This window comes from Marmota monax, unplaced genomic scaffold (genome assembly GCF_021218885.2).
Source record: "Marmota monax isolate L192 unplaced genomic scaffold, Marmota_monax_Labrador192_F-V1.1 WCK01_AAM20220418_F8-fsc00128, whole genome shotgun sequence".
NCBI lineage: Eukaryota > Metazoa > Chordata > Mammalia > Rodentia > Sciuridae > Marmota > Marmota monax.
This window is the reverse complement of record NW_026693452.1, coordinates 3,909-23,126: the sequence shown is the minus strand read 5'-3', so window position 1 is coordinate 23,126 and position 19,218 is coordinate 3,909. Positions and strand designations below refer to the sequence as shown.

The 19,218-nt window shown below is 37.8% G+C and overlaps 1 protein-coding gene across 1 annotated transcript in view; it reads right to left on the bottom strand.

The window, feature by feature from the left end:
- The window catches only part of LOC124101587 (broad substrate specificity ATP-binding cassette transporter ABCG2-like), a 54,979-nt gene extending 44,351 nt beyond the window's left edge, over positions 1–10,628 (bottom strand). Inside the window, 3 exon segments of the mRNA XM_046457645.1 lie at positions 3,621–3,675; positions 5,725–5,826; positions 10,588–10,628. Of these exon segments, the coding sequence (XP_046313601.1) occupies positions 3,621–3,675; positions 5,725–5,826; positions 10,588–10,628 (198 nt within the window).
- Between the last annotated feature and the right edge of the window lie 8,590 nt (positions 10,629–19,218).

Here is a 19,218-nt window from a genome sequence, read left to right as displayed (position 1 = left end):
ACATATAAGGAGACACAATGCTTAGAATCAGACCCTCACCCAAAATAGGGGCAAAGCAAGAGAATCAAAGAAGTTTTCACCTTGTTTTTCATCTAATTTATAAAATATTTCTCTCTCTCTCTCTCTCTCTCTCTCTCTCTCTGTGTGTGTGTGTGTGTGTGTGTGTGTGTGTTTAATATTTCAGTTCTCAATTAGCTAGATGAAGGGGACTTGGTGAGAGCCAAATGCTCTTACTCTGTGTGTGAAGGTCCTGAATGGAAGGACTTCTATTTCTTGTGTTTCTTCTGGGTACCACCCTATAACCAGCTCTGTGCTGTTCTTGTTTTATGATTTGGATCTTTAGTATCCCTGGAAAAACTCATGTATTGATGCAGGAATGTTCAGAAGTGAAATTATTAGATTTTGAGAGCTGTAACCTAATTAGCTGACTAATCCATTTGAAGGTTTAATAATTTCAATGGGTTACTGGGTGATAACAGTAGACTGGTGGGACATGGCTGGAAAAAGTAGTTCACTGGTTATGTGCCCTAGGGGATTGTATCTTGCCCTGGCTAGGCGACTTCCCTCCCATCCCCTTCTCTTCTCTCTCTTCTCTTTTTCTTTGATCCTGCCAGGGGAGTGTGTACAGTGATAGGCTGGCTGGGGTTTAACTTCTAGGCTCCTTGTGGCAAAACAAAAAGGATCCTACCACACTCAGGCATATGGGCATCCTTAGTGATTATATCAGCTGTTTTGAGAAATAGGCAACTGTCTTCTATTCCCTAAATTTCTTGTTTAGAAATGGCTCAGATGTTTCATCAATATTCAACATAACAAAACTTTAAGACTTAAGTTCCAGGAGAACATTTACAAACATTTATCTCATTTTTATTCACCTAATCTGTCTTTGACAGTTACATGTACATAAGATATCAGACAAGCATTGCAATTTATTTCTTTGTCAAAGAAAACCCCTATAAATTAAACTGCTGTACTTGACACACAGGATATAAAGGAGAGATACAGAAAAATTAATTTATCAATTTTTTAAAGGACAATTCAACCCAAACTATATTTATGACAGAATGGAAGAAGTTAAGGTCACCTGTTTATATGACTAAACTTTAAGATAATCCTTTTCAGTCTTATGAGGGTTGAGGACCACATTTTTTTTTTTTTTTTTTTTTTAGGGAAAGCAGTTCTCATAGCAGCCTGATTTCTTAAAAAGATTCTTGACATTTTTTCTTCTATTCCTTTTCCTCCTCCTTCTTTTTCCTTCTTTTCAATCTTCAGTGAATTTAGGAGTTAACTCTTATATGTTTGCATTCCACATATGACTGGGAAATAAACCTATAAGTGACCTTGAATAATACTTATTCTTAATATAATAAGAAGAAAAAAAAAATAGAAAGCTACACTTTTACATGTTCATCCTATTATTTCAGTTTAAGATTTATTTTAAAGATATCCACCCACATTTTAAAATATTTATGTCATTCTGATAAAACAAAATATTAAAGTAGGCATTTAGAACCCAAAGTGAATTCATCAGAAAAAGCCACAAGATACTACTGTTAATTACATTAAAAAGTGTGTCCCTTCCGGCAGGACACATCAACGTGGGCAGCGAACCTAGATGGGGAGGAATGAAGGGACAAGAGACACGAAAGGATGACAGCAAGACAAAAGTTCTGATCAAGCTGCAAACTTTTATTGTTCACATAGGGGTATTTATATGCTGGGGATGGGGAAGCTCTCTTATAGGCAGTTGCTGGATGTCTGCACAAGGTGAGATAACCGCAGGATGTTTCAGGAAGATAGGTTTCAGGAAGATAGGTGGCCACAGGATGTCTCAGGGAGATAGGTAGCTGCAGGATGCCTCCCAGGCAGGATGTCTCCCAGGGGGCTGTCAGGCTAATCTTTGAAGGAGAATTTCCTTCTAGTCCCTGACATCTCCCCCTTTCTTATATAAAATATTTGACCATACCATATTGGCCATGTTCTTAGGGGGTGATAGAGGCTCTGTTCCTCTAGAAGGCCTTAGAATATCTCCTGATCCGAGCGAGCGTCTTCACTAGGAGATTTCGTGGTGGCCTTGGCATGTTTTTGGAGGAGATGGCTTTGAGGGGGGAGCATGCCAACCGCCATGCACCAGAGCCTGTCACTCAGAGGTCTTGGGTTTTGGGATCCGTGGATCCATCCTCCTGCAGTCCTTCCTGCACCCTCTGTCATTATGGCCTAACGTCCTCACTCCATGGGTGAGTCCTCCCCCAAGCGGAGGGGCCCATGGAGGAGCGAACCCTTATGGCAAGGGCAGAAGATGGTTGGTCAGAGCTGTTACTTATACTTTTATATAAGAAAGAGAGATCTGTGGGGATGTAAACTTAAGAAATAAGCCTGAAAGAAGGGTAGAACATCCTTTTAAATGTTGGCAGCGCGGTCTTCCATCTCCAGAAGATGATAGTGGACCTGTATGGGCTTAGAGGCCAAAATATTAATCTGTTCTTTAATAAATTGTACCAGCCTGTTTATAATGCAGGGTCCTATGGACACCATTAAAAGCAAACCTAACAAAGGGCCTAATAAGGGAAGAAGGTAGGGTAAAAATCCATTAAGCCCAGTCCAGAGGGGATTTTCAAATAGTTCCCTTCTTCTCTTTTCTAGATCTTCTTGAAGCTGCTTAATTTTAGTGCGTACTATGCCTGATTTATTGGCATAAAAGCAGCATCTTTCCCCTAAGGCCAAGCAAATACCTCCCTGGTTAGCTGTCAGCAAATCTAAGCCTCGTCTGTTTTGAAGGACCACTTCTGCCAGGGAGTCTATTTGGTCCTGTAAATCTTTAATAGTTCCTGATAGAGTTTGTACATCATCTATAAGTTGTTGAGATAGGCGACGGTAAGAGTGTATAGCCGTGCCTAAGCCAGCTGTACCTGTGCCCACAGCAGCTGTTATTCCAAGGCTGGCAAGGAGTGGTAAGGCCTGTATTGCCCGCCTGTGTCTTTTGACTAAGGTGTCTAGGCTAGGAATGCATAGAGGTTCATCTCCTGGGACAATAGTTATATCAGGGAGTAATAAGGCAAGAACACAGCCACCAGTCCAATTCGCTGGAAGCCTGGGGAAGGCTGAGTTTCCTCCACACATAAAAACTGTGCCATTGGGGGGACGAAGAGATGGGGTGGGTGAGGGATAATTTTTTACTGTTGAGCAATTTCCAAAGGAAGTAACTCCAACATCAATATCATAGGTATTATTCTGCATCACGCCTAAAAGACATGATGTAAAAGTGCCTATAGGCTGTACTTTAAAAGGAAATCCAGGTTGGCATGTATTATCACTGTCTATGATAGAATTAATAGGAACTGCCATAGGCATGATTGCCCCTGTTGTCATGCAGAGCCAGCAATCACCAGCAAGGGTGGGGTTGGAATTATTAAGCAAAGAAAAGGTAGTTTCCAAAGTATCTAATGTATTGGTATCTAAATCTGGGAGCTGGGATTTAGGCAGCATTAAGGGATGATATGTGAGCTCAGGGATTTGGGGTTTCAAAAGTTTGATTATCTGAAGATGCTTGACAGCATCAGTGGGTCCTCCACCATCAGAGACCCCTGTAGGGGCCTTAATGGGCCAGCAGGAGGGTTTACCAACAGTGCCTTGGCATCCAGCTGACTGTAACTTGGTGTATATGCCTTCTCCTCCCTGGTCAAAGAGAACGGGGGTATAATGAATAATAATGAATAATGGTCCCCCCTGCTGCATGAGTTTTAGTTAGGGTGGCTTCAAAAAATTGTTCTCCCTGCTTGTTAACACAAATTGAGGCTGATGCATAACAAGAGACATGCATCGCCTGGGTATGCATACAAGTTGCAGAACAATTTTGGAGAGCTTTGAGAGATATCAATGAAAATATAGTTAAAATCCTTAGATATTTTGTAGACATAATTATAATTATCATCTTATGAGTTTGGACAGTAACTTTGAGAATTAGAAACTACTTGAAGATTGTATTTTCACTTAAAAGCAAATTTATAGTAAACACATTTATCTCAAATATCTGTAACTGAAAAGGCAGAGTATCTGATAAATGTAAATATAAAACATAAATTATGGGTTTTCTGTTGAAGAAAAACAATTAGGCAAATATATATTAACTAATCAATTAGGCATGTGCTAATTATTTTATAGATTAACAAATATAGGTTATCTAAATATCTTAAAAATATATATATTAAGAATAAGAACATAACTTATAATTGTATTAATTTTATGTAACCACGTGGTCTTAAAATATTTGGATCCATTTTAATTTATTTTTAACTAGGAGTGCACTCTTCTATGTGACGTCACTTAATGTAACTGAAATAAAATCCTTGTTGCGTATACATATTTATTTTTTATAGTTAGGAATGAGAATAAGGATTTTTTGGTCATCACAGGAACATTGCCAGCTTTGTTCCTGTGGCGAGCAAATACATCCTCATAACCTCCAAAATTAAAAGTAAAATATAAAGAAGCATGTTTGATCTCTCATCAATAGAACATTATTTAGTAACACAACTATAGAGAAAAGTCAGGTTATTTAACTCAGAACTAACTTAAATTTAGGGCTGCAACACAGAAAGCTGTGGAATTAAATTTTGTCTGAAAAAGATATCTTTCGTTAGCATTTACAGGTAGGCATTCTTAAAAATTTAAAAATACAGGCTCTGAATAGCTCCGGTAGAAATCTGAAACACAGTAGTACAGATTAGTGGCTGGAAGGCGGGACTAGAAGTCCTGTCTGAGTGACTGTGGAAGAATCAATCGGAAGCACACGAAAGTGTGGGAGGTGGGACCAGGAAGCCTGCTCTTCCTGCCAGTCACCCCATTGTTACCATGGTGATGCAAACAACATGGAGTCTGCTGCCCATTTTCGGGGCAAAAGTTTTCCTAGCCAATTGCATTTTGATTGATTTTGTCTGCCTTTTCCCCCCCGCCTGGCCAAGATCCTACTGCGGTAGCAGCTTGTTCTGTCTCTGCGACCTGCGGTTGCAGCTCGTGTACATCCTGCACTTTTTTCTGTGGCACGTGGGTGCTCCAAAGGTTTTTTAGCAGCAAATGCTAGCATTACCATCAGATCTCAAGTTAGTCTGTGTTTGGCATTTAGGTCAAGTAATTCAAGGATTAAAAGCACTGCTGGCCGCAGGGGCTAGGACCCCATAGCGAGCAGCAAGCAGCAGCGGCTAAAGTCTCTTGTCCCCAGCGGCTGAGTTACAGCCATTCTGATTCATAGGACAATCATGTAGTAAAAAGGTCCGTACATACTTTCTGAGTATTGACAAAAACAGTAGAAAATTGAAACTTATTTCTCTCCAGGTAAACATCACATTTTCTCTCCCTTTTTCTCACCTAGCACAAACTTCTAGAACATAAAGGCCAAAAAATATCTCTTTTATTATATATATATATATTTTTTTTTTTCTTTTTTTCTGAATTAATTAGGTTCCAGTAAGAAAAGGTGGGAACAGGCACATTTTCTGGGCCAAAGGATTCATAATAATCTTTTAAACAGTCTCCTACTCTAAGCCATCTTTTACCATCAATGGTCCCTTCAAGGGGAAACCATGGACACAATTCTCCTATGTATGAAAAGAATAATTTTAAGTACTTTTTCTTAACATGCGCCCCCCCGTGTCTTGAGGGCCTCCTTGAGGCCTGACAAAAACAACTCATGTGACGAAACTGCTTGTCCCATGGTGGGTCACTCACCTTGTGTCGTCCTCACTCTCCTCCTGGATCTGTCTCTCGGTCGTGTCTGCCAAGGCGATCTCGCGCTCCCGCTTGGCCAAGTCTTCCCAGAGGACGGCGTTCCTTCTCAGTCAAAGGCTCGAGCCCCACACTGGGCGCCAAATGTCCTGTCCGGCAGGACACATCAACGTGGGCAGCGAACCTAGATGGGGAGGAATGAAGGGACAAGAGACACGAAAGGATGACAGCAAGACAAAAGTTCTGATCAAGCTGCAAACTTTTATTGTTCACACAGGGGTATTTATATGCTGGGGATGGGGAAGCTCTCTTATAGGCAGTTGCTGGATGTCTGCACAAGGTGAGATAACCGCAGGATGTTTCAGGAAGATAGGTTTCAGGAAGATAGGTGGCCACAGGATGTCTCAGGGAGATAGGTAGCTGCAGGATGCCTCCCAGGCAGGATGTCTCCCAGGGGGCTGTCAGGCTAATCTTTGAAGGAGAATTTCCTTCTAGTCCCTGACAAAAGTGCAAGAGAAGCCCCTACCAAAAGAGAAGAGTGGCCCCAGAAACCCCTGATAAAGCTATTCTTCTGATATGCAGGGACAGGTTAACTTGACAGGTTTAAGTTAAATTCTTCCCAATGCTGACATCAGGGCGCATTTTGAGGCCTTACTCTCCTGAGGATCAGCCAGTATTACAAAAGTAAATAAATAATTAAATAAATAAGAAAAAAGAAAGAAAGAAAAAAAAAGCCCTTTCTTTCTCATGGATTTGTAGCTGCAGGTTACCCAATTTTGGAGAATACCAATGAATGGGCTGCATGTGGATATGTAATTAATATTTTCTATTTTTTAAATTGTGACAAAAGAGGTCAACATCATATTTTTCATTACTTATGCTGCAATTGGAACCAGATCTGAGGACCCTTACAGTGAAGGCCAAACCAAACCAGACCAGGCTTCTACAATCAAATATAAGCCATCCTCAACCAGAACCAAAACAAACCAGAGAGGAAAAAGAGAACTTCTGTGGACAATCTTTAATCCCTCTCTGACTTGAAACCACATTTCCCCCAGTGAAGGTCAAACCAGAGTTTCCTTTCAGATGTCAAATATTATCCATCCCAAATCCAGAACCCTCACAAGAAAAGTAAAACTAGAGGGACAGAAATAAGAATCTGATCGCTTGCACCAAAGTGACTCACAGGGTAGGATGTCTTCACACCCACAGAGCCTTTCTACAGTGGAAAAGTGAACCAGGGGCAAGCCCTGTGAATGGTCCGTGCAACAAGTGGCCTAGACAATTGTTTTAACTTGTGCACAGGTCTCCATAGCAGCAAGTGATGGAGAAACCACGGCAAAGGTCCTTTCTTCTTGGCTGTCTCACCAAATTGTTACCAAACTAGGCCCATTTTGAACAACACACAATATGCCATTCACTGCAATGACAAGTATAAAAAAGAAAGAGAGGATTTGTGAGTTGACAAAGCATGAAGGGACTGGAGACCACACTAAGGTAAAGTTTATGGGTTTTTCTGGGATAAAGGTACAGGGTAATTTAAGGCACAAGGAAAGGTGACTGGAGGTGAAGTAAGCAATGGTTTACACGTGTGCAATACAATGCCATGGCTCTTCTCAGGATGCATGTTCAGAAGCTATTGGTGTTAGCAGATATGAGTGAGGAATTTATGGCCCTAAAAAATATCAAAATGTCACCCATTTGACATTTGCTCAGGCCAAAGTGGAGCCATTGGCTTCAACAAAAATGGGCTTCAAATTCCTGGAAAGAAACCTAGGCAAATGATTTCACTATGCCCACACACGGGGACATGGTGAAATCATTTGTCTGGTTTTATCTACAGCAAAGCTACTGGGAGGTTAATAATATATTGCTCAGCTCCATGACTTCCAAATTTAGTCATTTTAAAGTCAACTAAAAGAATGAAAAGAACAACAAGTGAAGCTGGAGTTTCAGTTGTGTTTCGATTGAGACTGAATGCCAAAAGTAGAGGAGAGTCTTTGTGCACAGTATTTACTCCCTTGGTTTCTCACTACTACTGTGGACCTCTGAAGAACTTGAAGAAAGTCGTGATGAGTAAGTAAAGGAATGGAAACAGCTGAAACAATTCATCCTCTTGCTTTCACTAGTACTAGATAGAGATATAGTATGGCTGGAGTCTGTCTTGGGGCTCAGAGAAAATAATAATTTGGAGTGAATGTGTGCATGCCAAGAGGAAAAGCCATAGTGACATCTCCTAGGAAACAAAATCCAAGGGTGAAAGGAAAATCAGTAAAGTAAGGGAAGGAGAAAAGGAGGAAGACCAAGGGGAGGGAAAGTGGGCAGGGAAGGGGGGAACTGGAATTGAAATCAAATTCCAAATATATATAATTTTGTAAAAATGAACCCAACCACTATGTATAACTGTTATGTTCCAATACAAAAAAAGAAAAGTTTTCAAAAAAAGTTGATAGAACCAAAAAGATTATGTTTCTTAGTTCAGATCTATTATACAGACCTGATTGCTTTGCTATTATTGATATTTTTGTATTTTTCTGGTTTAAGGCACATCTTTTCAAAACCCTCTGTTGCTTAATATTGGCTAAAATGAGGTCTTCTGGCAGTAAATCAAAGTGTCACTTCTCCACTGAATTGAGACCAGTAAGATCAAAGAATGGAACAAAGCTTCTGTGGCATGGGACAAATATGCTTGACTAATAATCCAATGTCCTTAGAGGACATCGTTCAGAGACTGGGGAATATTATATGGAGAAACCTGTCCAACATCACCCAAATAACTAGCTGTCAAGGCATGGATGGAGTGATTACACAAACTAACAGTAAAGCCCTTCCCCTAGCTGAAGCTATTAAACAACTCAGAACTTGCTTCCTTTAGGAAAATGCGTCTGAGTCTTTAATATTCAAGTTCTGCACACTGATGCTATGATGGACAGCCAGCCAGAGGACATGAAGCCTCAACACTGAAGGCTGACTAAACAGGAGAATTTGAAACTGACTCTCTCTAAAATTAAGGGGATGTATTTAAAATTAAGGGTAATTAAAACTCCAACTGTTATAACTTCTGAACTTCCTCATGTTGAGAACAGAAACTACCCTTGCACTGGCCAGGCATCACTGACATGATGATCTCTAACACAGACTAGCTAAACCTTCAGATGTATTTTTCCTGTCTCTTGCCCATTTCATCACCTTCTTCTCTTATAGAAAGCTTTCTTGGCCCTTGAGTTTTCTGAAGATGGAAATTTGAAACAAAAATATTTCTTTTATCTTTCTTCAAAGCTGGCTTTGAATAATACTCTTTTTTCCTGCCCATTTGACTCTGAGTATTTGTAGAGCATTATAAGCACTAAATTCTAGATTCTTACTCCTCTAGAACAATACTTCTTCAGGGTAATAATTTGGTAGTTAAGGTTGAGAAAGTATCCCTTATCCAAAATAACTTGTAACCAGGAGTGTTTGTTGAGATATATCTCAACACCTGGAAAAAAAATCCATATATATATATATATGGATTTTTATATATATAAGAAATTTCTTGGGGATGGACCCAAGATATTTGCACATTGTACACATAATCTGAAGGTTATTTTATACAATATTTTTAGCAATTTTGTGCATGATACAAAGTTTCATGGTGTGGAATTTTCCAGTTGTGGTGTCATAGTGACCAATCAAACATTCTCAGATTTTCAAGCAATTTCAGATTTTGGGGTTAAGGACAATCAACCTGCATAAAGTTTGATGCACCTATAGTCACAATATTCAATTCCAACCTCTTTTGTCTACTTTCTCCATCAAAGATTGAGAGAGGTAGGGTTAACTTTCCAGTTGCAATGTGATTTTGCTAATTCTCCTCATATTACTAATAGGTATTATTTTCTGTGTTAAAGCTCTACTATTCAATCCATGTGATTCATGGTAATCAAATCCTTGAGTATGGTTTCATTTATCGATATTAAATAATCTTTCAACAGGCCCCAGGTTCACCTTATACTGTCATTTATCAAATGACACTTTTATCAAATAACACATTTTTAAAACATTTTGTCCTTCATACATCTTTGTAGATTTATTTTTTTAACATTATTTTGAACATGTTTTCAAATTTCTACAGATTCCTTTTTAATTTTGTACCATTTATTGGAACTTGTCATTAATAAGAGCTTAATCCTTTTACATTTCTTGCTTTTGTAAAATATCTACCATCTTATTTTTTCTCTTTTCAACACTCTCATATTATTTTCTCTATTTTTCTCTTCTTAGAGTTTTTTTTTATTTGCTCTTATTTTAGTGATAATAATTTATATAATAGATATGATTCTAAATATTTTGTATTTGAATTCAATATTTGTATGCATATCTTCTCAACAATAAGACTAAAAGAATACCATTAACTATTTTTAAATGATAGACCATGTTTTACAGGCAGCATTTGATAGTAGGACATTAGCCAAATGGCAGAATGATTATGTGCTCATAGATATATACATGTTCTTGACCTGATGTATGTTATATTCTCTCCTTTCCAGTACTCATTTCAGGTTGTCTGTTTTTTTTTGTTTTGTTTTGTTTTGTTTTTTGATAGCTGTGTTGTTCACAATTTCTTTCATTTAGGGACGGTGGATGCCACCTTCTAAGTGGAGCTTTCACTCCTATTGAGGAGTGAAAGAAGAAGTGATGGAACCTTCACATTTTCATCACATTTTACAGTGTGCAAATGTCTTCGCATTCCTTTAGTTGGGCTTCACAAAAGTCCTAGATATTATCGGAGGCTACCCTGAACAGGAGTTATGCACACATCTTTTGAGTCTTGAGTAAAGAGGTACTGAGCTGGCATTGCATCCACTGTGATACATGTGGACTTACCTCTGCTCATCCAGGTGAGGTCCAGCTCTGGGAATGGGCATCACCCTATGAGGCTTATTTACACCCACCTGTTTGTTGTAATACTACCCTTTTCCTTTTTTGGATGGAACATTCCATCAAATGCCCACCCCCCTCAATAATTTGGGCTTCAGAACATGCTCCTGCACACTCTCCCACCTGCCTCCTGTGATTTTCTCTTGCCTGCCTCGTGAGAGCTTACATCTGAAGTGGAGAAGTCTTCTTGAATGGCCCATGAAAAAGGTACGTTTTGTGTGTGTCACCCAACTGACCCCGGTTCAGTAGTCGGCCCTGGATGGGGGCTACCCAGTTGGCACCTGAACAGGGACAACTTGGTGAGAATTTGGAGGGTTTGGCTTTGGTTAAGCATGCTTAGAATTTCAGAGTAGTGGGTTGGAGATTGCAGCCAGAAAATAAGGGGACAATAATCAGTAACATGGGGAATCCTTCGTCTTTGGAAAAGGCACTCTGTTTTGCAATCCTGTAAACCATAATGAAAGGTAGAGGAAAAGAAATTAGAAGAGCCCAGCTCAAAACATGTTTGGGTTTGCATTTATGTGAAAAAAAAGGGCCAAAACAAGGACTTGTTACAGGTAATTTACTCCGAAGCCCATGTTAGAAACCTGTATTAGAAAATGAGATAGGAAAGGAGAAGAGGCTGCCTAAGTTGCCTTTGCAGGCAACCATCTAGATTCCTCCTCTGACCACAGAAGGAAAGCATTCCATAATTTCCTGTCTGAAAAACATTGTGCTGAGACATTTCTGCTTGGCCTTATTCCTGCTGGTTATGAGTTCTCATGGGACATTACCCTTGAAATTCCCCAACACATTTGCTTGCAATTTGGGGACCTTACCACATAGAAACAGGACTAAGAGCAGAAACGTGGAGAGAGGTGTGGTGCAGGGTGGAGAAGGGATGCTGTTGGAATGAGCTCAGCTCACATGGAACTGCCCACTACAGCAGCAACCAAAAGTGGAGGTTCAAAGAGATGTGACAGCACAACAGCACCTACTTCAGCCCACCCCTCATACGATGCAGATCCACTTATGTTCACTTTAAATCCACTCTGGACAGCTTGAGGGAGAGGCCACTTGTAGTTTCTAGAAAACACAACATGGAGAAGTGTAGAGGTTCAGTGGAACTAGCTTGTTCCCATTGTTGATCATGATCACATTTTTCTACATGTGTCTTCCGCCATCCTTTCTAGAACTTCCTCATTTCTTGGCCATTGCTTCAGCTGTACTCTAAGCTGCTTTCTGGTAAACTTATCCACACCTTCACTCTGGAAGCCTCAGAGACTTGATTGCAGAGAGAACTGAGTTACTTTTGTGAATTCTCTGCCTATTATATGGCAGTAACCCCAGCCTTCAGGATTACAGGGATGACCAATATTATAACTCCTTTCTCTGCTGCTGTGACACCACTGTGGAAATCCCAAAGTGACTAAGTGGCAGACACTGTTAGATTTCATAGAAAATTTCCTGTATTTCCATGTGCCCCTGTCTACCTACTCTTCAGGATTCAGGACCTCTAATACATCAGGTCCTAAAGGTGCAGAGACCTAAAGCATAAATTCTGCAAATGAGTTCATGAAAATGATGCTGAGAGAGGCTGGTATTGCTTGGTTCATGGACCTAAGTATTCCAACATTTGGGAACAGTTCCTATAGGTTTAATGGAGGTTTTTGCAAACTTATATAAAGTATCAGTAAATACTTTGGACTTTGCAGGTGACAGTGGTCTTTGTTTCAATGACTTTGCTCTCAAAGGGCAAAAACAGCCACAGCCAATATAAAAACATCACTCCATGAGGACCTATATCCCAGTGCAGTGGTCCCCAAAGGCATTAGAAATAATCATTCAATTATTGCATGTCCTCATTTTGCCACCAAGTTGCTAGCTGACCCAGTCTCCTGGAAGGGCATTACCATACTGAAAGCTCAACATCAGCACCTGCTGCTGCCAGCTCAAGCAATAGGAGTGGCCCTCAGTAGATCTACCTTGGCACCAATCCCAGGCATTGTAGGATCCATTGACAACCTCTAGCCTCCATTCCTGCCCCCTTGACAATTCTCTTCTAAAGCCCACTGAACATACACTGGAGTCAGCAAAAGACATTTAAAAAATCAGCATTACTACTTTCAAATGTATAAAAATGCAATAGATTCTAATAAATTTGAGATCTAAGGTGCATGAGAATGGCTTCAAAGACAGAGAAAGTGGTACATGTACTTCCTCTTTAACATCTCTCCAAATTACCCACTTTTTCTTCCCTTCCTCCCAACATATTGAGGAACCTTTCATAGCAGCAGTCTTCTTGCAGTCTTAAGCGGTATCCCAAGGGAAATAACTGGAGAATAAATATCAACTGACATTTCATTTATTCCCACATAATAGATTGGTTCCTTCTATTCTATATTAGTTCTGACATCCAAGGAAATAAAAATAAATTACATATGTATACATACGTGTTCTTAAGTAAATTTCTATAAACTAATATTTTATCTTTCAGCTTATGAAAAATAATTCACATTTTGTTAAAGTTCCTTCACTTAGAAGGCAACAAAATTATAATTATATTGTGTGTTTGTTGCCACAATAAAAAGTACGTTAAAAGGCAATTATAGTGCAAAGAATAAATAAAATATGATCTACTTTATTATTAATTTTAAAAGAAGATATTGATAATTTGGGTTGTTTTTAATCTGGCAGGTGTATATTGTGTATAAGTATGGATATATATTCCTCTCTGTGTATTGAAATGTGGATGTAGAGAACTGTAACATACAGATACAGAAAAATTCCACCAAAAATAAAAAAAAAATAATTGACTTTGATATCTACATAATAACCTGGTAAAACAGATGTTATAAGATGCATTAGTCAAGTGTTATAAAAAGAAATAATATTATTTAAAGTAAAGATAAACATCAACAGCCATGTCCCTATATTGACATTGCAGCAATGTGGCAAGGTACCCAGTGATGGCTAAATGATGTTCCAAAACACCACAGTTACAGGGGTCTACATCTGGCAATTTCTTAGATCCCTTCATTCCTGTATTTTCTTCTGAAAATGGGAGCTAGACACATTGTGATGTCCTGAATTGGATCCCAGAACAATAAAAAATATTAATAAAAAATGGTGGAATCTGAAACAATTATGCAGTTTGACCAACAAGGATGTTTCAAGGTTCATTTCTGACCTTTGGTGAAGCTTGGAATATAAAATGTTAACATTATGGGAATCTGGGAAAAGGACACAGGTGGAAATTTCCACACTATCTTTGCAGCTTTTCTGTAAATATAAAATTATTTAAATATTAAAAGCTTATTAAAAGTGGAAGAGAGACTTAAGAATGTACCTGTGCACAAAAAAGAATCAAACAAACTAGTAACTCACAAACCTGAGCAGCAGTGATGTTCTGCTAACAAGAGAGGGGAACATAGAAGAGGATGCAGTGACTGGGAAGGTGCATGTGGGGTCTTTTGTGCTGGTCACATTCTAATTCTTGGCCTGAACTAGTGGCTGCCACATGTGCCTTATTTTGATGCTAACTCAATGAACTGTACTTTTTGTTACATTGCCCTTCAATAAAAGAGAAGTTTTAAAGACAAACTTACAGTACTGGTAAATAGTTTTCTACTACAGGTAAAGAGTTAAGGGAGAATACAGAAATAAATAAGTGTACAAATGTTGGGAGGGTCTTGTGTAGGCACAGATATCCAAGTTATTAAACCATAAGCATAACATTTTCAGAGCTGAAAGAACATTGGAAAAGGTCACAATCAGCCCTGACAATTCTTCATGGAGGCACCTCTGCAGGTGCTCCTGTAGTGGGAGGGGCAGGACCTGACATCTGTGTCTTAGCAAAGCTCTTAGGAGATTCTGATGCAGCTAGATTATATACCACTGAGACATGCAAGGTGGTAAAGTGAATTTTCAGAGCCAGAATGTCCCAGAAATGGCACAAGAGCCTCATCCCCAGACCCTGGCCCTCAATTAGACCTGCAGCCCAAGGGTTCCAGTTAAGATCCCTAAACCTTTACAATTCCACTAGAGAATATCTGTAAGTTCAACACCTTCAATTACCTTATCCAAGACGTGATTTTTTATCATCATGGATTTTTTTCATTCCAGAAAAAGCACTGATTTTCCAGAGTAATTCAGGTTTCATACTTCTCATACAACATTTACACATTTTATTTATTTAGTGGTAGATCATATTTAATGGTAGTTTTTACAGATTATTAAAACTGGAGGGCTACTAACCTGCCTACTCATTTTGTGCATGGGGAACCTGATGCCAGAGATAATGGAAAGTTGTTATGAGTTTTTAGAGACAAGTTCTCTATTTTCAGGTCAATAAATTAGCCTGAATTCTTCCTAATGCTTACATTCTGGTGAGATAAATTGATACAATATGAAATATCATTAGATTTTGGGTTTTGTTCTTTGATGCATAATTCAGTTTGTTGTGGTTTTTTGATTTTCTGTTGAAAATAATTGTTCCTGATCAACAGTGTGATGGAACTGAACAAAAGACAAAAAAAAAAATACTTAAAGTAAATTAGTGTGCTTTTTAAATGTGAAAGTAATTTGCAGTAAATGAAAGTGAAATTTAAGAATTTCTTTTAAGGTATAACATTCTTAGGTAGGCAATTATGAGAAAGATAAATATTAGAATATCCAAAGCCAGATGATTCCTCCACAAGCCCCAAGGTGAGAGATCCATGTCCTGCATTAACAAGAATTCTTCACCAGAACATCTGAAATTAAGCAGAAAATATAACTTTATTCCTAGCATCTGTGAAGTTTTGGTCAATTTATTTGCTTTTCCTTAAAGAAAACTATGGACTAACAATATCTTCAAAATTATCTCTTCACATACAATAGCTATCAGTCATTGAATGCAGACATGTAACTTGATACTATGCTAAGCAACTTGCATATAATATCTTACTTAATCCTTAAAATGTATATCTATCATATTCATTTAAGGGGAGGGGAAGTAGGCTTAATGAGCTCAGCCAAGTTTATAGTCACAGCCCAAGGGACTTGCTGAACCTCACTGCAGAAAAAGGAAAATCCTTATGACATTGGACACAAACTTACATTACATAGCCAGGACAGTGATTGCCGTTTGTTATATTGAGTGTTGGACAGAAGTTTCTTCCCAAAAACTCATTGTGCTGCAAAGCCTATATAACACAAAAAGCAAGGCATGATGGTTTTAAATTTCAAAAACTTTTCGAAGAATTGTCACAATTGAATCCTCAAGTGTAGTCTTTATAGTATTTTTTTATTTGTTCTTTTTAGATATACATGAGAGTAGAGAGTAGAGTACATTTTGGCATATTATACATACACAGAGTACAGCTTATTCTAATTAGGAGCCTATTCTTATGGTTGTACATGATCAGAGTTACCCTGGTCATATATTCAAATACAAAGCTAGGAAAGTTATGTCCAATTAATTCTACTGTCCTTTCTATTACCGTCTTCTGTCTCTTCTCTTCATTTCCATTTGTCTATTCCAATCTACTTCTATTCTTCACCCCTATTGTCCCTAATAGTGGCTTAGTATCTGCACATTGAACAGAACATTTGGCCTTTGCTTTTCTGGGGTTAGTTTATTAAACTTACTATGATATTTAAAGACAAACCAAGTTTCATATTTGCAGTCTGTCACAACAAAGTGACTGAAGTTGTTAATCAAGAGGTCCAGAGTTGGGATGTTGTTTCCAATTAGCCAAGAAGGAAGAACTCTTGCTAGATAACCTCATATCCCCTACCTCCTGCTCTCTCTGTGTCATCCTACAACCTTATAATTCTAATGATACATTGTTGTTCATTAAACACTGAAGACTTATTATAATGAAATTTCCTGTTCTTTTCATGAAAACCACTTATAATGATAGGTAGTAGACTCTTGGTTACACTATATTAAGGCACCTTTTTTTTTTAGTTGATTAGCTTGCTAAACAGGGTTGAGTGTTACATAGCCTTTGTTTCTTTTATAATTTCCCTTTCAACATGATCTATGTATTCTAGTCTCCCATCTTCTCATTTCCTTATTGAATAGAAACAATGTTTTGCATCAGTCAATTTTTCTGCTTTACTATGAGATTTATCCTCCCCACCCTTTATCACCCTCAAACAACAGGATGACAGAAGGAAAACCCCAGATGACTCCCTGACCTTGTGGTAATGAAGGCAATTAGAGATTCCCCATCCATTTCTCTTGAAAAGAAATTCTTGGGTGGGAGATGGTCCTAAGTCAAACCAGGGAAGGTAAAATGGGTAGGTTTTATTTTCTCTGTTCCCATCTTGGAGACACACTCACAAGGGCAGAAAAGGACAGCTTACCATAAAGCCATAATAAGGAATGCTGAAGAAGTGAACCCATGAGAATTGAGTTATCCTGGTTCCAAAATACAATGACAGACCCAAAAGAATCTACACAGAGAAAAAGTATGAATTAGAACAGTCCAAGGATTTCAAGAAGAATTGTAAGAAGATGCTTTCCAAGAACTCTACAATCTTCTAAACATTTCTGCTAGGAACAACTCTTGAAATTTTTGCACTTATTCTACACATTAACCTTCCTTTGCATGTTCAAACCTCTGCATGACTAAGGCTGTTTATAGTTTTAAGTTAAGGAAAATATACTATAAATATACTATAAACTATACTATAAAATAAACTATAAAATAGGATTCTTAAGTTTTTTAAACTACTTTATAATTATACTATGTCAATTCTTTGTCCTCAACTTCCTCTGCAACTGTATATAATGAAAGATTAAGAAGTATCTAAAGAGCCCAGGTTCAGGACCCATGCATACAGATATCCAAATCTATAAATGCTCAAGTCCCTTTATTTTTAAATAGCTTAATGCTTGCATGTAATCCCAAGTAAATTGTTTATACTTTAAATATATGTATCCTTCATATTTTAAATCACCTCCACATTTATCATAATATGTAATAGCATAGAAATGCTATGTGTGTAGATTTTACCATACACATATAGCCATATATACTAAGTAGCTTAGGGAATAATGAGTAAAAAATAGAAAAAAATGTACATATTTAGTACACACACAGTTCTTGTTTTGTAAGTTTTCTGTTTGTGGTTGATTGCATCTTAGAATGCAGAATGCATGTACTATAGATCTTATTATGCTCACTATTCTAATTATATCCCTACATTGTGTTGCCCCTAATAATCCTGAAAATCTAGAAACATATACAAGAACATTCCTGAGCATCACATACCCCTCTCTACTCCCATATGTTAATAAGTGTTGTTATTTACAGTGTTTGCATTTTGTATTCATGATGTTAATATTAAATTGGGCTTCAGAATTGCAGGCTTCAGGTTTCCCAAAGGCTAGAATTGATAAACTAAATAATGCAGTGTAGTGCACCAGAAAAATGTGGTAAATCTCTTCATTTAATGCAAGTAAAAAGCAATATAACAATGCTGACTCAGGAAGGAATATTGGAGATGAATGAGTGGAAAGGCTGAGTTCCACCTCACTCTTGTCCTAACCGGTGTGAGGTGTGTGGGGATATGCACACCAATGATAGTGCTGGTGTGCCTGCAAACATCAGACTTGACCTAACAAGTGCCTGATGGACAATATGGACTCTCTGAATAAAATGCAATTTTATGACTGGCTTTTAAAATTCTACATGGAGACTTTTAAATAAAAAATCAAAGTATCAATAAATCAAACAAAACATCTTTTTTTTTTTTTTTTTTTTTTTTTAGATTGAAGTACATTTCCTTTACAGTAGATGAAATATAAACAACACTTATCACTTCTCATTAATTATTCATTGGTGGTTGCCAAATTCGGAAACAGAGAACTAAACTTTGGCAAGAGTATGTGCTAAGCCATGCTTGAATGGTTCTGCCAAAATGAACCCTAATATTATGAATAATTATAACTCAATAATAAGCAGTGTTTAATAAAGAGTATGTGCTTTGTAAGTGTCATTGGAAGACATCTCTTCCTACTGTAGTTTGAGCATGTCTCTATAGCTGATGTTGTAGTGGATGGAATGTGGACATTTATTCTATTTATCTGTTGATTCATTTATGTTTGTGCTAATTTTGAGAGCATAAATTATAAAGACTTAGTAACCTATATTTTTATTAAAAAAGATGAAAGAAAAATATATTAATGTAAGAGATCCTCAGGATCCAGGACAATGGGGACCTAAAACTATAGATTTTAGAATTTCCAATAATTTTAAAATATTTTCAAAATGCAAGAAGCATCGGAACTAGACTGTTGTTACACTTCTCATGGAGCTTCACTTTCACTTTGGGGGGGTAGTAAATCCAATCAAACCTCTGCTGCTTACACAGCCGGAAGTTCTCTAACACCAGCATGAAAGGCAGGTAGAGAGCTGTGTGTTTGTGAGGGAATCAGCTAATTTTTCTGTTTTTTGAAGTTCCAATTTATCAATATTTCATAATATGTCACCAAAAAGCCTCTATTAAAAGATCATTAGTAAGAACATGGTGCCTAAATTAAGTAACTAGAAACTAGCAAAAGAGATTAGATAACACTCCTTAGGAAAGTGTTATCTTCTCTAA